General features: G+C 56.2%; 1 protein-coding gene across 3 annotated transcripts in view; it reads right to left on the bottom strand.

Moving 5' to 3' along the window:
• Positions 1-8981: 8981 nt before the first annotated feature.
• The window catches only part of HIVEP3 (HIVEP zinc finger 3), a 503275-nt gene continuing 497824 nt past the window's right edge, over positions 8982-14432 (bottom strand). For 2 of the 3 annotated variants that reach the window (XM_030867473.2, XM_060306978.1), the window contains exon 10: positions 8982-13837. In XM_030867473.2, the coding sequence (XP_030723333.2) occupies positions 13025-13837 (813 nt within the window). In that variant the 3' untranslated portion in view covers positions 8982-13024. The remainder of the gene's footprint in view (positions 13838-14432) is intronic. The other variant, XM_030867481.3, reaches the window with a different exon arrangement.

Here is a 14432-nt window from a genome sequence, read left to right as displayed (position 1 = left end):
TGTTTATAAGAACTGGAGGCTCAGAGAAGCGAAGTCATCTGCCCCAGGCCACACTCTGGTACTGCAGAGCGGGTGGGAACCCGAGGCAGCGCGACTCGGCCACCCTTATTCCTGAGAGTGTGGACCCTCTTCCTGGGCTGGAGGGCCAGGCGGGCCTCCCCAGGCTTCCAGGAGCTGCTGTTGTGGCCAGCCCTGGTGAGTGCAGCAGGAAGCCTTGAGGTTGTCTGTCTGGTTGTCCCCAGAAGGAGCAGTTGTGACTGGAGTCAGAATCTTTCTGCCCTGTGTGGCCTTGGGCATGTCACTTGCCTTCTGGTCCTCCCATGACTGCACTGTCATTTCCCCATTTTAGCTCCCCTAGGAAGTAAATGGCCAAGTCTGTGAATAGAACCTGCAGGGGGCAAGCAGAGTGGCTGCTGGGGTGTAGGGAAGGTCCCCAGATGGAGTTTTTTCATGCACTGACTCCTTTCTTCCTTTCCTTATCCTGAGGTCCTGGAGATCAGGGCATAGCCCGCCCTTCCCCCACAGTCCCACCCAGCAAATAGACAGATCTGGAGTGTGGGGTTCCTAGTTGGCCTGGGGGCCTTTCGCAGGAGGCCACCAGCGTCAGCCCTGACCTCAGAGACTCAGCAGTTGGGCAGGTCCTCACTGGGGCCCTCGCTAGCCCCTCCCCCGCTCACTCTCTTCGGGAACTCTTTGGCTTCTGGTCCCTCTTAGGCCATGTTTTCTATACAAAGAAGATGGAGGATGACCTCTCTCCACCCCAGGGTTGAACTTGCAGAGGCCATGTCCCCACCTTAGTGCCTGTCCTCTCTTGGAACACTGACAAGGCCCCCACCCAGCCTCAGCTGGTCCCCAGGGACGGATGCTGGCAGAAGAGGCCAAAACCCCCAGATGGCTCTCAGCCTGCCCCCCTCCCCTGCCTGCAGCTGCGACCTGGAGAAGGCTGATGCTGCAGGGGCCTGAGAAGGCCTCGCTGCCACCTGGGCCAGAGATCCCTACATTTGGGACAGTGACTTTCATGCTGCCTGCAGTGTTTAGGCCTCACTTGCAAACCTCTCCACCAGGGTGTGAGATGTGCCCTGCAGCAGAGGTCACACAGCACAGTGATTAGAGACTGGTATCTGGAATCAGCCACTTCTGGGACCTGAGGAGGTTATGCCACATCTGCTCCTAAGATTCCCCATCTGTAAATGGGAGCAGGGTCCCCTTGTAAGCATTCAGGGAGTTGATAGACGCAAGTGCCTTACATAACGCACAGTGGCTGTTGAGTCAGCCTGAATCCTACCTGAAGCGTTCTAGTGACTTCCACATTGTCTCTGTCATCTCTGACTTGAGTCAATGACAACACTCCTCCTCTTGTCAATCTGTGGTCATAGATTCTTCTGAGTCTATGAGTAAGTGATTCTTACCCATAGATTCTTCTGAGTCTTCTGGGTAAGTGCTTTGCACTAATCTCATCTCATTTAATCCTCAACAACACTCTGGAGACCAGTGCTATTGTTAGGCTATTATTATTATACTATATGTAAAGTCCAGTGAGTAAGACTCCTCAGTGTGGCCCCTCACAGCCTAGACCAGGCCACTGAAGCCCAGAGACGCAGTGTCCTGACATGCGGCAAGGCTGTGCAGGTAGAACCTGCTCGCTGCCTGCCTTGGGTAGAGGATGGTGGTCTGTGAGACGCTTTGGCCTCCAAGTCTCAGAGGCTGAGGACAGGGAGTGATGAGAGAGGAGACTAGAGTGAGCCAGTGTCTGCACATGCCCCGCCCCCCGACACACTTCCTGGCACCCTAAGGCCCCGCCTCGGCTTGGCACACCGGCCCGGATTCCTGCCCGTGTGGTTTCCCCTGGGCCCCTCCCTCACGTCCGCTGGCAGGGCGTCCCCAGCTGTCTGCATTTCTCTGTTTTGAAGACAGCCACTTCAGGGCCGGGCCTGGCTGGGATACCCCTGACTGTGGGAGCGTGCGTGCTGGTGAGGTGCGCAGGGACACACCTGTGCACACCTGCTTCTCTGAGCTCGTGCAGAGCTGTGCCCTGTGTGTCCACATATGCATGCATGTGTGTGTGTGCAGGTATGTGGGGAAGGGGTACAGACACCTGTGTGGACGTGCATAAGTGCATGAGGGGTGCAGGGGGAACTTACGGATCCCCGGAGGCCCCAGCACCCATGGGGAGGGACCTGCACTTCTGCATGACGTGGGGAGTGGCGCATGTTTCCCATACCCGAGGGCCTTGCACGTGTGAGTGTCATGCACCTAGAGGTGGCCTCTCCCGGGCCGAGCTCACAGCCACTGAAAGAAGCCGGAGGAAACAAGAGAAGGGGCTCAGGGTGAGCTCAAGTGTGGAGAGTCCATTTGCCTGGCTCAGCTGCCTGTTTCCCACAGGTTCCCCTATTTAACCCTCACACCACTCCCAGGAGGGATAAAAGTGGGATTTGAGGCTTGGAGAGGGCCAGTCACTTGCCCAAAGTCACACAGCCTGTAAGTGGTGGAGCCAGTGTTCAAATCCATGTCTGCCTGACTCTTGAAGCTTTCAGGCCAGGCACAGAGGGCAGGGAGCTGCTGCAGGGGCCACAGCACAGAAGAGACCAGTGCACCATTCAGCTCAGGGCTGGGCTGTTCCCTTGGAGGGTGGGAGACTTCGAGCTACCCACCCAGGCCTCTTGTACCTGGCCCCCAACCTACTCTGGCTGGATATAGCATAATAAACATGCATGGAGTAGTTGCTCTGTGCCAGGTCCTGGGTAAGTGCTTTGCACTAATCTCATCTCATTTAATCCTCAACAACACTCTGGAGACCAGTGCTATTGTTAGGCTATTATTATTATACTATATGTAAATAATACTATATATAATATTTGTATCATAGTATAGAATAATAATTCTTATTATTCTCAAATTAGAGATGAGGAAACTTCAGCACCAATGTGTTAAGTAACTTCCCCAAAATCTCATAGCTGAAAATGGCAGAGCGGGGATTTGAGTCCACGCTGTCTGCCTGCAGAGTCCCAGTGCCCACCCCCTACACGTGCCGCTCGGGCCGGTATCTCCTAGTGCTTGAGACCCCAGTCTCATCCCCTTTCTGCTGGGCAGTCTCCAAGTCGATCCTCCATGCAGGCTCAAGGAAGTTGAGGGCTGGGTGTACCAGGCCCCCATCTCACAGATGGGGAAACTGAGTCTGGGCTGCTGTAGTGCCTGGGCCTGAAAAGTTGACTCCTGATGGCAGGTGCAGATCTAGCTTCACCCACTCCCAACTTACTGTGGGATTTGAGGCCAAGGTCCTACTCTCTCTGGGTTTCAGTTTCTGCCCTGCCCCCAGAGAGCAGGTAGGAAGGGCTGTCCCCAAGTTTGCAGACAGGGAGTCCTGGGAGCAGGCAGGGCAGGCCTGGCAGCAGGCACCAGGTGGGCAGGCAGGTGAAGGTGAGACTGGGCCAGGGCTGAAGTGGAGGCTCAGAGCCGGTTTTCCCTGGCTGTGTCTGAGTAATCCTGTGTCTATATTTATCTCCTCCTTTCTTGGGTGAGCAAACAGAGCCCGATGCCAGCCTGGCCTGCCACCCCCTAGTGCCGGCACGTTTCCCTCACCTGCTGGGTGGCCCTGGGGAGTACCGCAGTCGTGGCCCTGAGCTCAGCTTGGCCCACATAGGACACACAAGGATGCTTGAACCCAGTGGCTTCCATGACAAACCTAACTGTCAGTGATGGCCTGGGAAGCTCCACAGGGGCTGCTGCACACGTGCACAGCCGTGACCATGGCCTGGGCAATGGCGGTGCACTGGGGGCCTGGGAAAAGCCCTACCCCGCTCAGGAACAAAGGACCCTCTTATCTCGGACAATGATTTTCGCTCCTCCGTTCACACTTTGGTCTAAATGGCAGTCCCCTGTCCCTCCAGGATCTGAAATTCCTAGAGGAGGAAGTCTGCAAGCTACAGAGGTCTAGAGTCAGACCACTCTGGGGTTGAATCCTGGCACCCTGACCTTGGGCAAATAACCTCTCTATGACTTGGTTTCCTTGCTTGTCAAATGGGGCCAATAGTTCCCACTCCCCAGGTATCTTTTTTTTTTTTTTTTTTTAATTTTTAAATTAAAAAAAATTTTTTTTTTGCAGTACGCGGACCTCTCACTGTTGTGGCCTCTCCCGTTGAGGAGCACAGGCTCCGGACGCGCAGGCTCAGCGGCCATGGCTCACGGGCCCAGCCGCTCCGCGGCACGTGGGATCTTCCCGGACCAGGGCACGAACCCGTGTCCCCTGCATCGGCAGGTGGACTCTCAACCACTGCGCCACCAGGGCAGCCCCTCCCCAGGTATCTTGTGAGCATTAAGTCAGAGGTGTTATGAGTTGACAGATGGGATGGGCTTTGGTGGGCAGGGGCTGCCTGTCTCCACCTGCTTCCACCATCCCAGGCCCAGATCCATGGCAGGGACAGTGGACCCACAATAGGCCCACAAGAGGACCTATGCATACCTGACTCTCACAACGTGCACTCAGTAAAGCACACCCCAGTTCCAAGAGGTGCATGCAGCCTTAGACCCAGGATGGATAAGATGAGTTGAAGCTTGGACCCTGAGAAGACCCCAGAAGGAACCAGATGCTCACTTTGCTGAGACCCTTCCCAGAGGTGAATGGGGAAGGACAAGTGGCCATTCAGGCCAAGGGGTGATGGGAACAGAAGGTCATCTTATTGAGGGATGGCTCAGCCTGGACCGGACCTGGGCTCCACCACCCCTGAAGCCAGCTGGGATCACCATGGCTGGCTGAGTCTTTGCCCTGACTCTGGCCTCTGCCCGGGCAGTGCTACCTTCCTGACCTTGGGGAAACCCTGGGCGTGGTGCACGTGCGCCGCAGCCCTGCCTGCTCCCAGGTTGGATTAGGCAGAGTCCGAGGACGTGCCGGCTTGGCAGGCTCACGGGCGGGGCGGGTGCCGGCGCTGGGGCTGCCCTGTGCCGGCTGGGGACTGGGCTACAGCGAAGCCTTGTATGGCTCTGGCAGAGAGAGCAGGTGGCCGTGACGAGCCCCATGCGGTGTAGCCACCTTCTGCTCCCTCCTCAGTCATCCCCTGTCCTCGCCTGACTCTTGCTGCTTCCTGTTTCTCTCTGCTCACGCCCAGCTCAGACTGGCCTGCCCTCTGAGCCCACCCTGCCGGCAACGGTCTGTCCCTGGGAGCCTCTAGCACCGAGTGTGACCTCCGGGTCCTGAGCCCAGAGAGCGTCCAGGCCTAGGGTGAGGGCCCAAGGGGGAGCAGCAAGGCCTGCCTGAGGCCTCGGCGGCAACAGGCAGCAGCCCAAGCCTTCCTGAGGCTCTGGGTCAGGTGTAACCCGGGTTGGTGGCCCTGCCACTTGTCAGGGTATGATCTTGGGCTCTCTTCTTCTGTGAAGTGGGGATATGGGGCCCAACCTGCCTCGCTGCGAAAGGGAAACTGCTTCGTGAACTCCAGAGTGGCCGTGGGAGGCCTGGTGTGAGCGACTGGTGGGCCTTGGGCCCCGCAGCTTGCTGGGGAGTCTGGTTCTTCAGAGAATTCACATCCACTTTCCACGCTCTCAAGCACCGGATCCCCAGCCCCGGGGTCCGCTAGCGCATCCCTGTGCCTGCAGCCTCAGACCCGGGGATCCACGTGGCTACCAGACGGCACTGCTGAGCCGTCGGGCAGCTGCCGGGAAGGAGCTCTGGCCAGGGCCCGCCTGGTCCCACTGGTGCCTGGGCAGAAGGAGGTGAAGACCCAGGGCTCCCCTTGGGGCCAGAGCGCAGGCTGGAGAGCAGAGGGAGGAACTTGGGGTCCTCGGAGGCGCTGCGTTGGAGCCGGACTGGAGTCAGTCCTCACGCTGCCTCTGGCTAGCCCTGCACCTTTGGCTGGTGGGGGCCTTTTGGAACTTCTGTAGACATGGGGACAGTAACTCTCACCTCCCTGGGCTGTTGTGAGGACTGGAAATAGGGCTTGTAAATGCTGAAGGCAGGGCCTGGCGGACACTGTGCCCTTCTTCTGGGCCTGCTTGGGATTCCACTTTCCCACTGGTCTCGACTGAGACCTGGGTTCTCCCCGAGGACTTGCTCCCAGGCAGCTGCTCCTTGCCTTCCACATCCCATGATTGCAGCGCCAGGTACCATCTTCGCTCCCAGGCCTCCTTCCACGCCATTAGTTTTTTCACTCCCTGTAAAAACCCAGCACCTTTGAGGCCAGTGCCATCAGGCCCTGCCCCTCCCCTGTCCCATTGCTGACATCTGCTCAGCGCTTAGGCACTTCTGACACTATGTCCTAGCCTCGTGCGATTGTCATTAGTGCTGTATCCATATATCCCTCGTCTCTTCCGCTAGGCACAGCCGTGTGACTTGCTTTGGCTGATGAAATGTGAAAGGAGGAATGTTTGTTCCCAGGTAGAGCATTTAGTTGTCAATGCAATGTTTCACAGCTGTCTCCTTTTTTCTGCCTCTGAGGTCGTGGGAGCACGGGATAAAGCCTCCGTCAGCCTATAGGTCTCTGAGTGATGAGGAAGAGTACAGTTCTGCGGCCGACCCACCTCAGACACATAGCAGAAGGGAAAACCTCAGCTTTCATTGTTTTCAGCTCCTGAGCTTCTGGGTTGCTTGTTTCTGCAGCGTGACAGCCCCCATGCTGACTGATGTAGCCTGGCTCACAGCTCAGGTCTCCAGCCCAGCGCTGCAATCGCCAGAGAGGACTGCACAGGGCACTTGCACGACCCACTTGGCATCCTGGACACTCGCTTCCCAGCTTCTTCATCTCCAGTCGTGTCCTCTTTCCTTCCAGCTCAGCACCCACACCTGTGGTCCACATCACCTTCATCCACAATTGTCCTGCCTCTGGAAAAATGAGCTAAGACAATTCCCAGTCTTTTCTTCTCTGTTCTCATCCAAATCCCCAGTCACTTGACCACTGGACTAGCTCTGTGGAAGCCACCCCTGTTTGCTTCCTTCCGAGCCCGTGACTTCAGGGGTCCATAACGTCACCTCTTCACTGGCCAATTCTCTTACCTCCCGTACCCCACTCCTTCTGTCCCGTGGCCGGGCAACCCCCCAGCCCCCAGAATGAATCTACCTGACCACCTTCTCCACGCTCACAGCGTGGCCTCTGGACACCGCTGGACAAACCACACGTTGAGCAGGAGTGGCACCACACCGGCTTTCTCCCACTCCCCTCAAAGGCCATTCACACCTTCTCAAGTCTCCAATCTTCCCCCACCTGCAGCTGCCTCCTCCCCTCTCAGCAGGTGACCTTACTCCATTGCACAGAGAAAATGTCCTCAACTTCTGTCACGGACGTCACTTGCGCCTCTTCCCTTGGGTCAGACTGGGAGAGGTGTCTGCATCTCCTCCTAATCAAGCAGGCTGGGGTCTCACCATCTCCTTCCCACACTCAACGTCTTTCTTTCCTGGACTCCGTACACCCCTCCAGCTGCTGCCCCAGCTGTCCCCTGCCCTCCACTGCAGGCTCCTGGGAGGGTGTCTGGATCTGCTGTCCCCACTGCCCCCTTCTCCTCACTCCCCAGCCACCACCCCGGGCCTCCACCATTCATTCAACACTCGGCAGTGTCTACCAAGGGCCTCCCGTGGGCCAGGCGCTGGGCTAGGCCAACTTTTCCCTAAGTCAGCAATGATCTCCCTGCTGCTGAAACAAGCAGGCCCTCTTAGGTTCTTAGTGCTGAACTTGTGGGCGGCATTTTACCCTGAGGACCTCTCTTGATTGTCCATCTACCTCTTCCTCTGCTCCTTCTCCTGGACTCCCCCCACCCCCGCTGCCACGACCCCCCACCCCCCCACCCCCACCATCCCCCTCACCCCCGCCCCCACCCCATCGCCCCCCATCTCCCCACCCCCCCGACCCCCGGACCCTCAAGAGTTTTCCAGGAAAGGTCTCCAGATGTCTGACTCACTCTGGACTAGAGCTTTGCTCTCTCCCACAACAGCAATTATGGCCACTGCCATTGAGTAATTCATGATGTCATTATTTGCTTAAGGATGGCCTCTCCTGTTAGAATGTAAGCTCTTTGAGGGCAGGACTGTCTGTTTTGCTCACTGTTCTATCCGATGATTACTCCCGCACTGGCGCTCAGCAAGTCATTGTTGAATACAAAAGGTGGGGACCTATACCTGTCTTTTTCATCTCTGTGACCCCAGCACCCTGTGCAAGGTCCGCTCAGAGGATACTTGTCGAAGGCTTACTATGTTCAAGGTTCTGTTAGCCGTGCTGTATACACTGTCTCAATTAATGCTCACAACAACCCTCCACTTTACAGATTAGGAAACAGAAGCCCAGAGAGGTTGTGTAACTCGCCCAATATCACACAGGCAGTAAATAGCTGTGTCATGATCAGTTTCCAGGTCTTACCTTGTAGTGAGCTGAACTGTGACCCCTCAAAATTAAGTGTGACTGATATAGCCTGGCTCACAGTTATATCTTCACCCCTGGAACCTGTGAGTATGAACTTATTTAGATCAAGATGCGATCATACTGAATTAGGGTGGGCCCCAAATCCAATGACGAGTATCCTTAGAAGAGACACACAGAGAAGGCAGCAATACGAAGGCAGAGGCAGAGATGAGAGTGATGTGGCTACAAACCAAAGGCCAAAGATCGCCTGCTGCCACCGGAAGCGAGGAGGGAGGCGTAAAAAGGATTCTCCTCCAGAGCCTCCAGAAGGAACCACCACCTTGACGTCAGACTTCTGACCTCCAGAAATGCGAGAGAATAACTTTCTCCTGTTTTAAGCCACTTAGTTTGTTAATTTGTTACGGCAGCCCTAGGAAATGAATATAGACCCCAAACCACATGGCAATGGACCTGTGCCTCCTGCCAAGCCAGGAAGGGAGGGGCCCCTTGAATCCCAGGCTGTGTGACTGTGGCCTGCTCACTTGCCTGCTCTGGGCCCGATTCTCTGTAGCAAAAGAAGCACTTGGGACTCCAGGTGTCCCTCCATTCTACAACCCTAAGAAAAACCATGAGCCGGGCAAGCAGGCCTCTGTTGGGATTTTCAAATTTATTCCAACGTGCTGTTTTTTTTAAAAAATACCCTCAGGCCGAACACTCAGCCGGAGCTGTAATAAAGGCAATTATTATACTTGTAAAAACTTCTCATTCACAGTACAGATGTAATTTACAACAAAGGTCACACACATCAATACTGAGCAGTTTTTTCCTTTTGTACATCAGACTCTGTGCTTTAGACCCGCAGGATTTTTTGTTGAGATTTTTTTTTTTTTCTTTTGCACTGATATATACCATACCAACATTGCAAGATGCAAGTGGAGAAACTGGAGTTTAAATAAAATTACAGGCAAAACTACCCTATCCCAGTGTGGTTGCTGTACATATCTACAGTACAATTTTTGGAATGTATTGCCATTTAAGAACATAGAAACTCTCTACAGACAATTTCACATACAGAATACGTACACCTTTTAGAAAAAAAAAGGCAAATTTTTATCTTACAGAGAGCGTGTATCTTACATTTGCCTATACATTTCTTTTTTCGGTTTCTTTTTTCTTCCTTTTTCAACACTAGGTTTAGTAAAGTGATCGTAAGTGCCGAAGAAGCGGTTTTCCAATGGCAAGCGGACGGGATTCTCAATGCAGAAGCAGACCTGGTGGGACAGGTCTTTAGGAACCTTCTCCCCTTGGTCACTGCTGTGGATCTGTCTCCATGGATGGCTGCCCAGGGAGGACTTTTGCTTTAAAGATTTGCCTGGAGGAAGGACTAGAGAGCAATTCAGCTCTGTTATCTTGCTTGTTCCTATTCAAAAGGGCCGGGTGAGGATGGAGCATGAGTTAGAGGGGTCCGGAAACTAATTCTTTCAGACTTTTTCGAGGAGGGACTGCTGGGTCTGGAAGTTGGAGTTGATGGAGGAGGGAGAGTGGGAAGTTCACTGCTGTCAGCCTCCTGGAGGGTCGTAGTGGTCGGGGCTTTGGCGGGGGGAGGGAGATTAGGCTCGTAAAAAGGCGCCTTGGAGAGGAGCAAGGTTAGTACCCAAAATGGCCCTGAGCTTGCTGAGGGTGAAGGGCATCCTGGAGGGTAGCCCTGGGGGGCAGGTGGCTTGGAATCCCCAAGACAAGGCTGGCTCTGAAACCTCGGCAAGTTGGCCCACACCCCCCAACCCTGCCGACACCCGAGGACCACAGCAGGCCTGTATCAAGGAATGGCCATCCGGCACATTTCAGCAGAGCACATGACGGGTGTCCGTGCCAACAGATCAGCACTGCTTTCTCTACCGTGTCCCTTAACAGGGACAACAGGGTCACAGGCAAGCTGTAAATGTGCAAGTGGTTGGGAGCAGGGCAGTGGGTCCTGGGGTAGGGGGTGGGGGAGAGTGCGGAGTGAGAGTCTTCCCTACATTATGAGGGTGGGCGTGTGGGCTGGGAGCTCCGTGCTTGGGGGAGCCGGAAGAGAGGCTGGCAGAGGGGCTTAGAGCCATGCTCAGTGACACACGGCCAGGGCTGGTGGCATCAATTCCATTTCTCTGGGCACCTGTGTAGGGTAGTAGACCTTTGGCCAGATTGCTCGCACAGTGTGTCTCTGTCATTGAGAAATGGCTCTCCAGTGACTCCCGGCCCCCATCCCCTCTGCCTGTGCCTGTGAGCCCCAGTGGCGGTGAGGACTCTCTCCTGCTGGCCACACAGGCCTCCAGAAAGGAAACCTTGGCAGCTGGGCTGTCTGAATACAGGGGGGAGTGACGCCCAGGAGAGCTGGGGCGCAGGGCTTGGGGGAGGGGCCCAGCCACCCCCAAGGTCACGGGCTAGTCTAGCAGAGCCCAGTCTGCTGCTCTGTAGGTCTGGGGCTGGAAGATCTGGCCCAGGAATATTTCAAGCCTGGGCTGAAGCAATGCCCTTTATCCAGCTCCCAGGCCTCAGTGCTTGAAGTCTCCAGTCCTTGGGCAGCCCCCTGGGGTGGGGCCGGAAGGTAATGATGAGGAAAGCCCTGGCCTCTGGCCTAGGCTGTGACTGGGGCTCAGGCTCCTTCCCACCTGCTGCCAGACCTGACCAGTGCCAGTACAGCAAAGGCTGGGCTCGTTGGCCTTCTTCCAGGGGGGCCGGGAGCCCCAGACTCTGGGTCAGACAGCCAGGAAGTGCTGGCTAACCCCATCCCCTGTACCCTGGAGCCCAGCAGACCCCCAGGTAGGCCCTTCCCTATTGTCCCCTTTTTGTCTTAGCCAAAGGGAAATGAACTAGGTGGTCTGGCTGGAGGCTGACCTGTGGCTGGTTTGTCCTGGCAGCAGAGGCCAAGCAGGGAAAGGTCCTGAATGGGCAGAGGAGGGAATTATGCCGGAGGGTGGGGAGCTCACAGAAGTGCCCCAGCCCTATGCACCTTATGGTGTCCCGTCTAAACAACAGCTCAGGAGCCCCTTATGGCCACACGATTCATGCAGCCTGCCTGAGGAATGGGGACTGGCCAAGGAGGTCTCTGCTCTGCAGCGTTAGCACCTAGCCTGGCTGGGCCATGACCGTGGTCCCCATGCTTTCTCCCCCTGGTAGAAACTACAGAAAATGATTTCAGAATATTGTGGAAAACCCCACCCATCCCAGGGCTGGGTAAACATGCTAGAGTTCAAGTTCCATATTTCAACTCCGGATTTTAATTTCTAGTCTTTTTTTTTTTTTTTTTTAAACAAAGCAGGCTTTTGCACCAGGAAACACAGGGCAGCTTCGTAAAGGAGGAGATGGGGATGAGGAAAGAGGCACTATCTCTTACTGATTGCTTTGGAGAAGAATTCAAATGACCTTGGACAATAGGAGGCTAGGGGAAATATCAAACACCAGGTTTATATATATATATATATATATTTAATTTTATTTTTTAAAAGAGATTTAAACCAACCAATAGGAGGCCTGGGCAGTTCCCACCAGTCATGGTTTTGGGTACTTCCTGGGGGTAGTGGAGACCTGACGGTGTGTGGGACAGGGACAGGGGGACCAGTCGTGCTGCAAAGTGGTCCAGAAATGAGTCCTTGCAAACTTCCAGTGCTGAGCACAGGAAAAGCCCAGCCATGGAGGAAATAGGGCCCTTTGTACCCCAGGGACCAAATGTAAAATGAAGCCCAAGCCTGGCCTCAGGAATGGCGAGGCAACGCACCTTGGATCTTGACCCCCAGGGGTTGGGCCCTGTCACTTCAGCCTTGTGGGTAGTTTCTAGAACAAGGATGGCAGCCAGTGGCTGGGACCCTGAGAGCAAGGCCGAGGTCAGGTGCTCAGGAACCAGTGGAGATGGTCAGGAACTCCTTTCCCAGCTCAGACAGAGGGGGAGGGTGCAGTGAGGGGCAGAGGTGCTGGGCCAGGGGGCAGGGGGATTTGTCTACTGGTCAAGTGCCAGGATGGGATCGTGACGCAGGCCACCTGGACGTCTGGGAGTCCTGGGGAAGCAACCAGCTCCTACCTTCTACCCGTTCCAAATATTTTGTGTCGAAGTCCTAGGAAAAAGAAAGTCGGAGTTTTCTGGGCCTGCCCGTGGAGTCTCCCTGCCCGTCCCTCTGCCTCGGGCTGCTGGCCCTTCTGCTGGGAGCCGGGGGAGGCCACTAGCTGGGGTGGGATAAAGCAGCAATAAATAGGAACCATAAACAACTGTACATAGGAGAGCTTGCTTTTACATTTAATTATATATATCTTTAAAGTTTCTTTTTCTCTCTCTCTCTGCTTCAGTGCATTCCCTTTTCTCTTAGCAACTGACCGCCTCTTGCCAGCCTTGGGGGTAGCTGCTGACCACGGTGGCCCAAGGTGAAGCCCCACCTAAATGTTCACAGCCTCAAATACCTCGTGGGGTTTTTCATGTTTGTGTGTGTGTGTGTGTGTGTGTGTGTGTGTGTGTGTGTGTGTTGTTTGTATCTTTTCAAGCAACAAAAGGTCACAGAAAAAGGCACAGGTAACTGCATACATGGTGGGAAGATAAGACAGACGGGGGCTGAGCAGAAGCTTCTTGGACAGAACAACAGATGGGACAGGGAGCCCGTGACAGCAAGATGATTCGAGGAAGTCGGCTGGAAACGTCTGTGGCCAAACACCGGAAGCCAGTTGCTGAAGCGGTCGGGGAGAGGCTAAGTGCTCCGGGGCCCCCGGTCCTCGGGCTGCTGTGGGGGCGCCCCGGGCCCCCCAATTCCCGAGGGCTCGGGGGAGCCCTGACTGGTCCTGGGTTCCCCGGAGAGGTTCCTCCTCCGGGCTGGGAAGCGAGCGGAGGCCTCGGCCAGGCAGCCCACGGAACTGCTGCGGTCCAGCGGTGGGGTGGCGGAGGCCGAGGGGTTGGCCGGCGCACGCGGTGACTCCAGGCGGGGGCTCCGGGACCCTGCCCGGCGGCCCTGGGGTGGCCGGGGCGAGGCCTCGGGTGGGGTGCGGGGACTGTGCGTGGGCACGGGCTCTGCGGGCACCTCGGCTGCGCGGGGCTCCCAGTCGGGAGGTCTGCCCAGGCCCCTGCTCGTCCTGCCCCTCTCCTTGGGGTAGTCCCTGGCCTCCAGCTCCGACGAGAGTGTGAATTTGGAGACCTTAGCCACGGGGGACACGGAGGCCGACGAGCTCTCGGTGGGACTCCGGCGGGCTCTCTCCTGGGCCTCCCGGGCCCCCGTCAGGTCGCTGCCACCCCCTGAGAAGCCGCTGACCCAGGCCGTGCTGGGCCCGGGGAGCAGGGTGGGGTGGGCCCCCGGCCGGGCCTGTACCATCTGGATCCCGCCGATGGGAATCAGGGGGCACGGGGCGCGGGTCAAGTGCTGCGAGTGCAGAGGCAGGTGGCTGAAGACGTTCTCCTCTGTCCGGGCCGGGGTGTGGCCGTGGAAGTCATGGGGGGTGGAGAAGGGTCGGGAGAAGAGAGGATGAGCAGGGCCAGGTGAACAGGAGGGACTTGGCGACTCGGCCTTCTGCTGGGGTCAGAAAATAAGACAGAGTAAGGTGAGGATTATGTGCTGGGCACGTGGAGACCCCAAGGCCTAGAGTGAGGGGGGGACTCGCTGAGATCACAGAGCAAGTCCTGGCTGAGCTGGCCCAGAACCGAGTCCCGACCCCTGCCTACGGTGTTGCCCCGTGTGGGCACCCTCTCTGGAACGGTGACCATGGGTACACTCAGGACATGGTCCCCCGCCTCCAACCAGCTTGTCTGTCTTCCGAGGACGGGGCTGCCTGGTTGGCCCCTATGCACCTGGCCCTCTGTCTCGGTTCTGTGGCTTCTCTTGTTCCTCAAATGATACTGACCCAACTTAACCCTAGAACATGAGTTCCCACTCCAGTCTCTTGGCCTTCTCCCACCTCCAGGAATTTGCACACGACCGCAAAATTAAAAATCAAGTTCAGATTCCTAGCTCGTGTTCCCCCTGGAGCTTGAATCTCTGCTGGTGGTGAGCAGCGGTGCTGGGTTATGACAATCTGGTGACAGAAGAGGTGTTGGGAGGGGAAAGGTGAGTTGACGATGATAATGATATCAGTGCTGGCGATCACGACAGCGGTGGTGATGGTGATACT

Source organism: Globicephala melas, chromosome 1 (genome assembly GCF_963455315.2).
Source record: "Globicephala melas chromosome 1, mGloMel1.2, whole genome shotgun sequence".
NCBI lineage: Eukaryota > Metazoa > Chordata > Mammalia > Artiodactyla > Delphinidae > Globicephala > Globicephala melas.
This window is presented reverse-complemented; position numbering and strand designations above follow the sequence as displayed.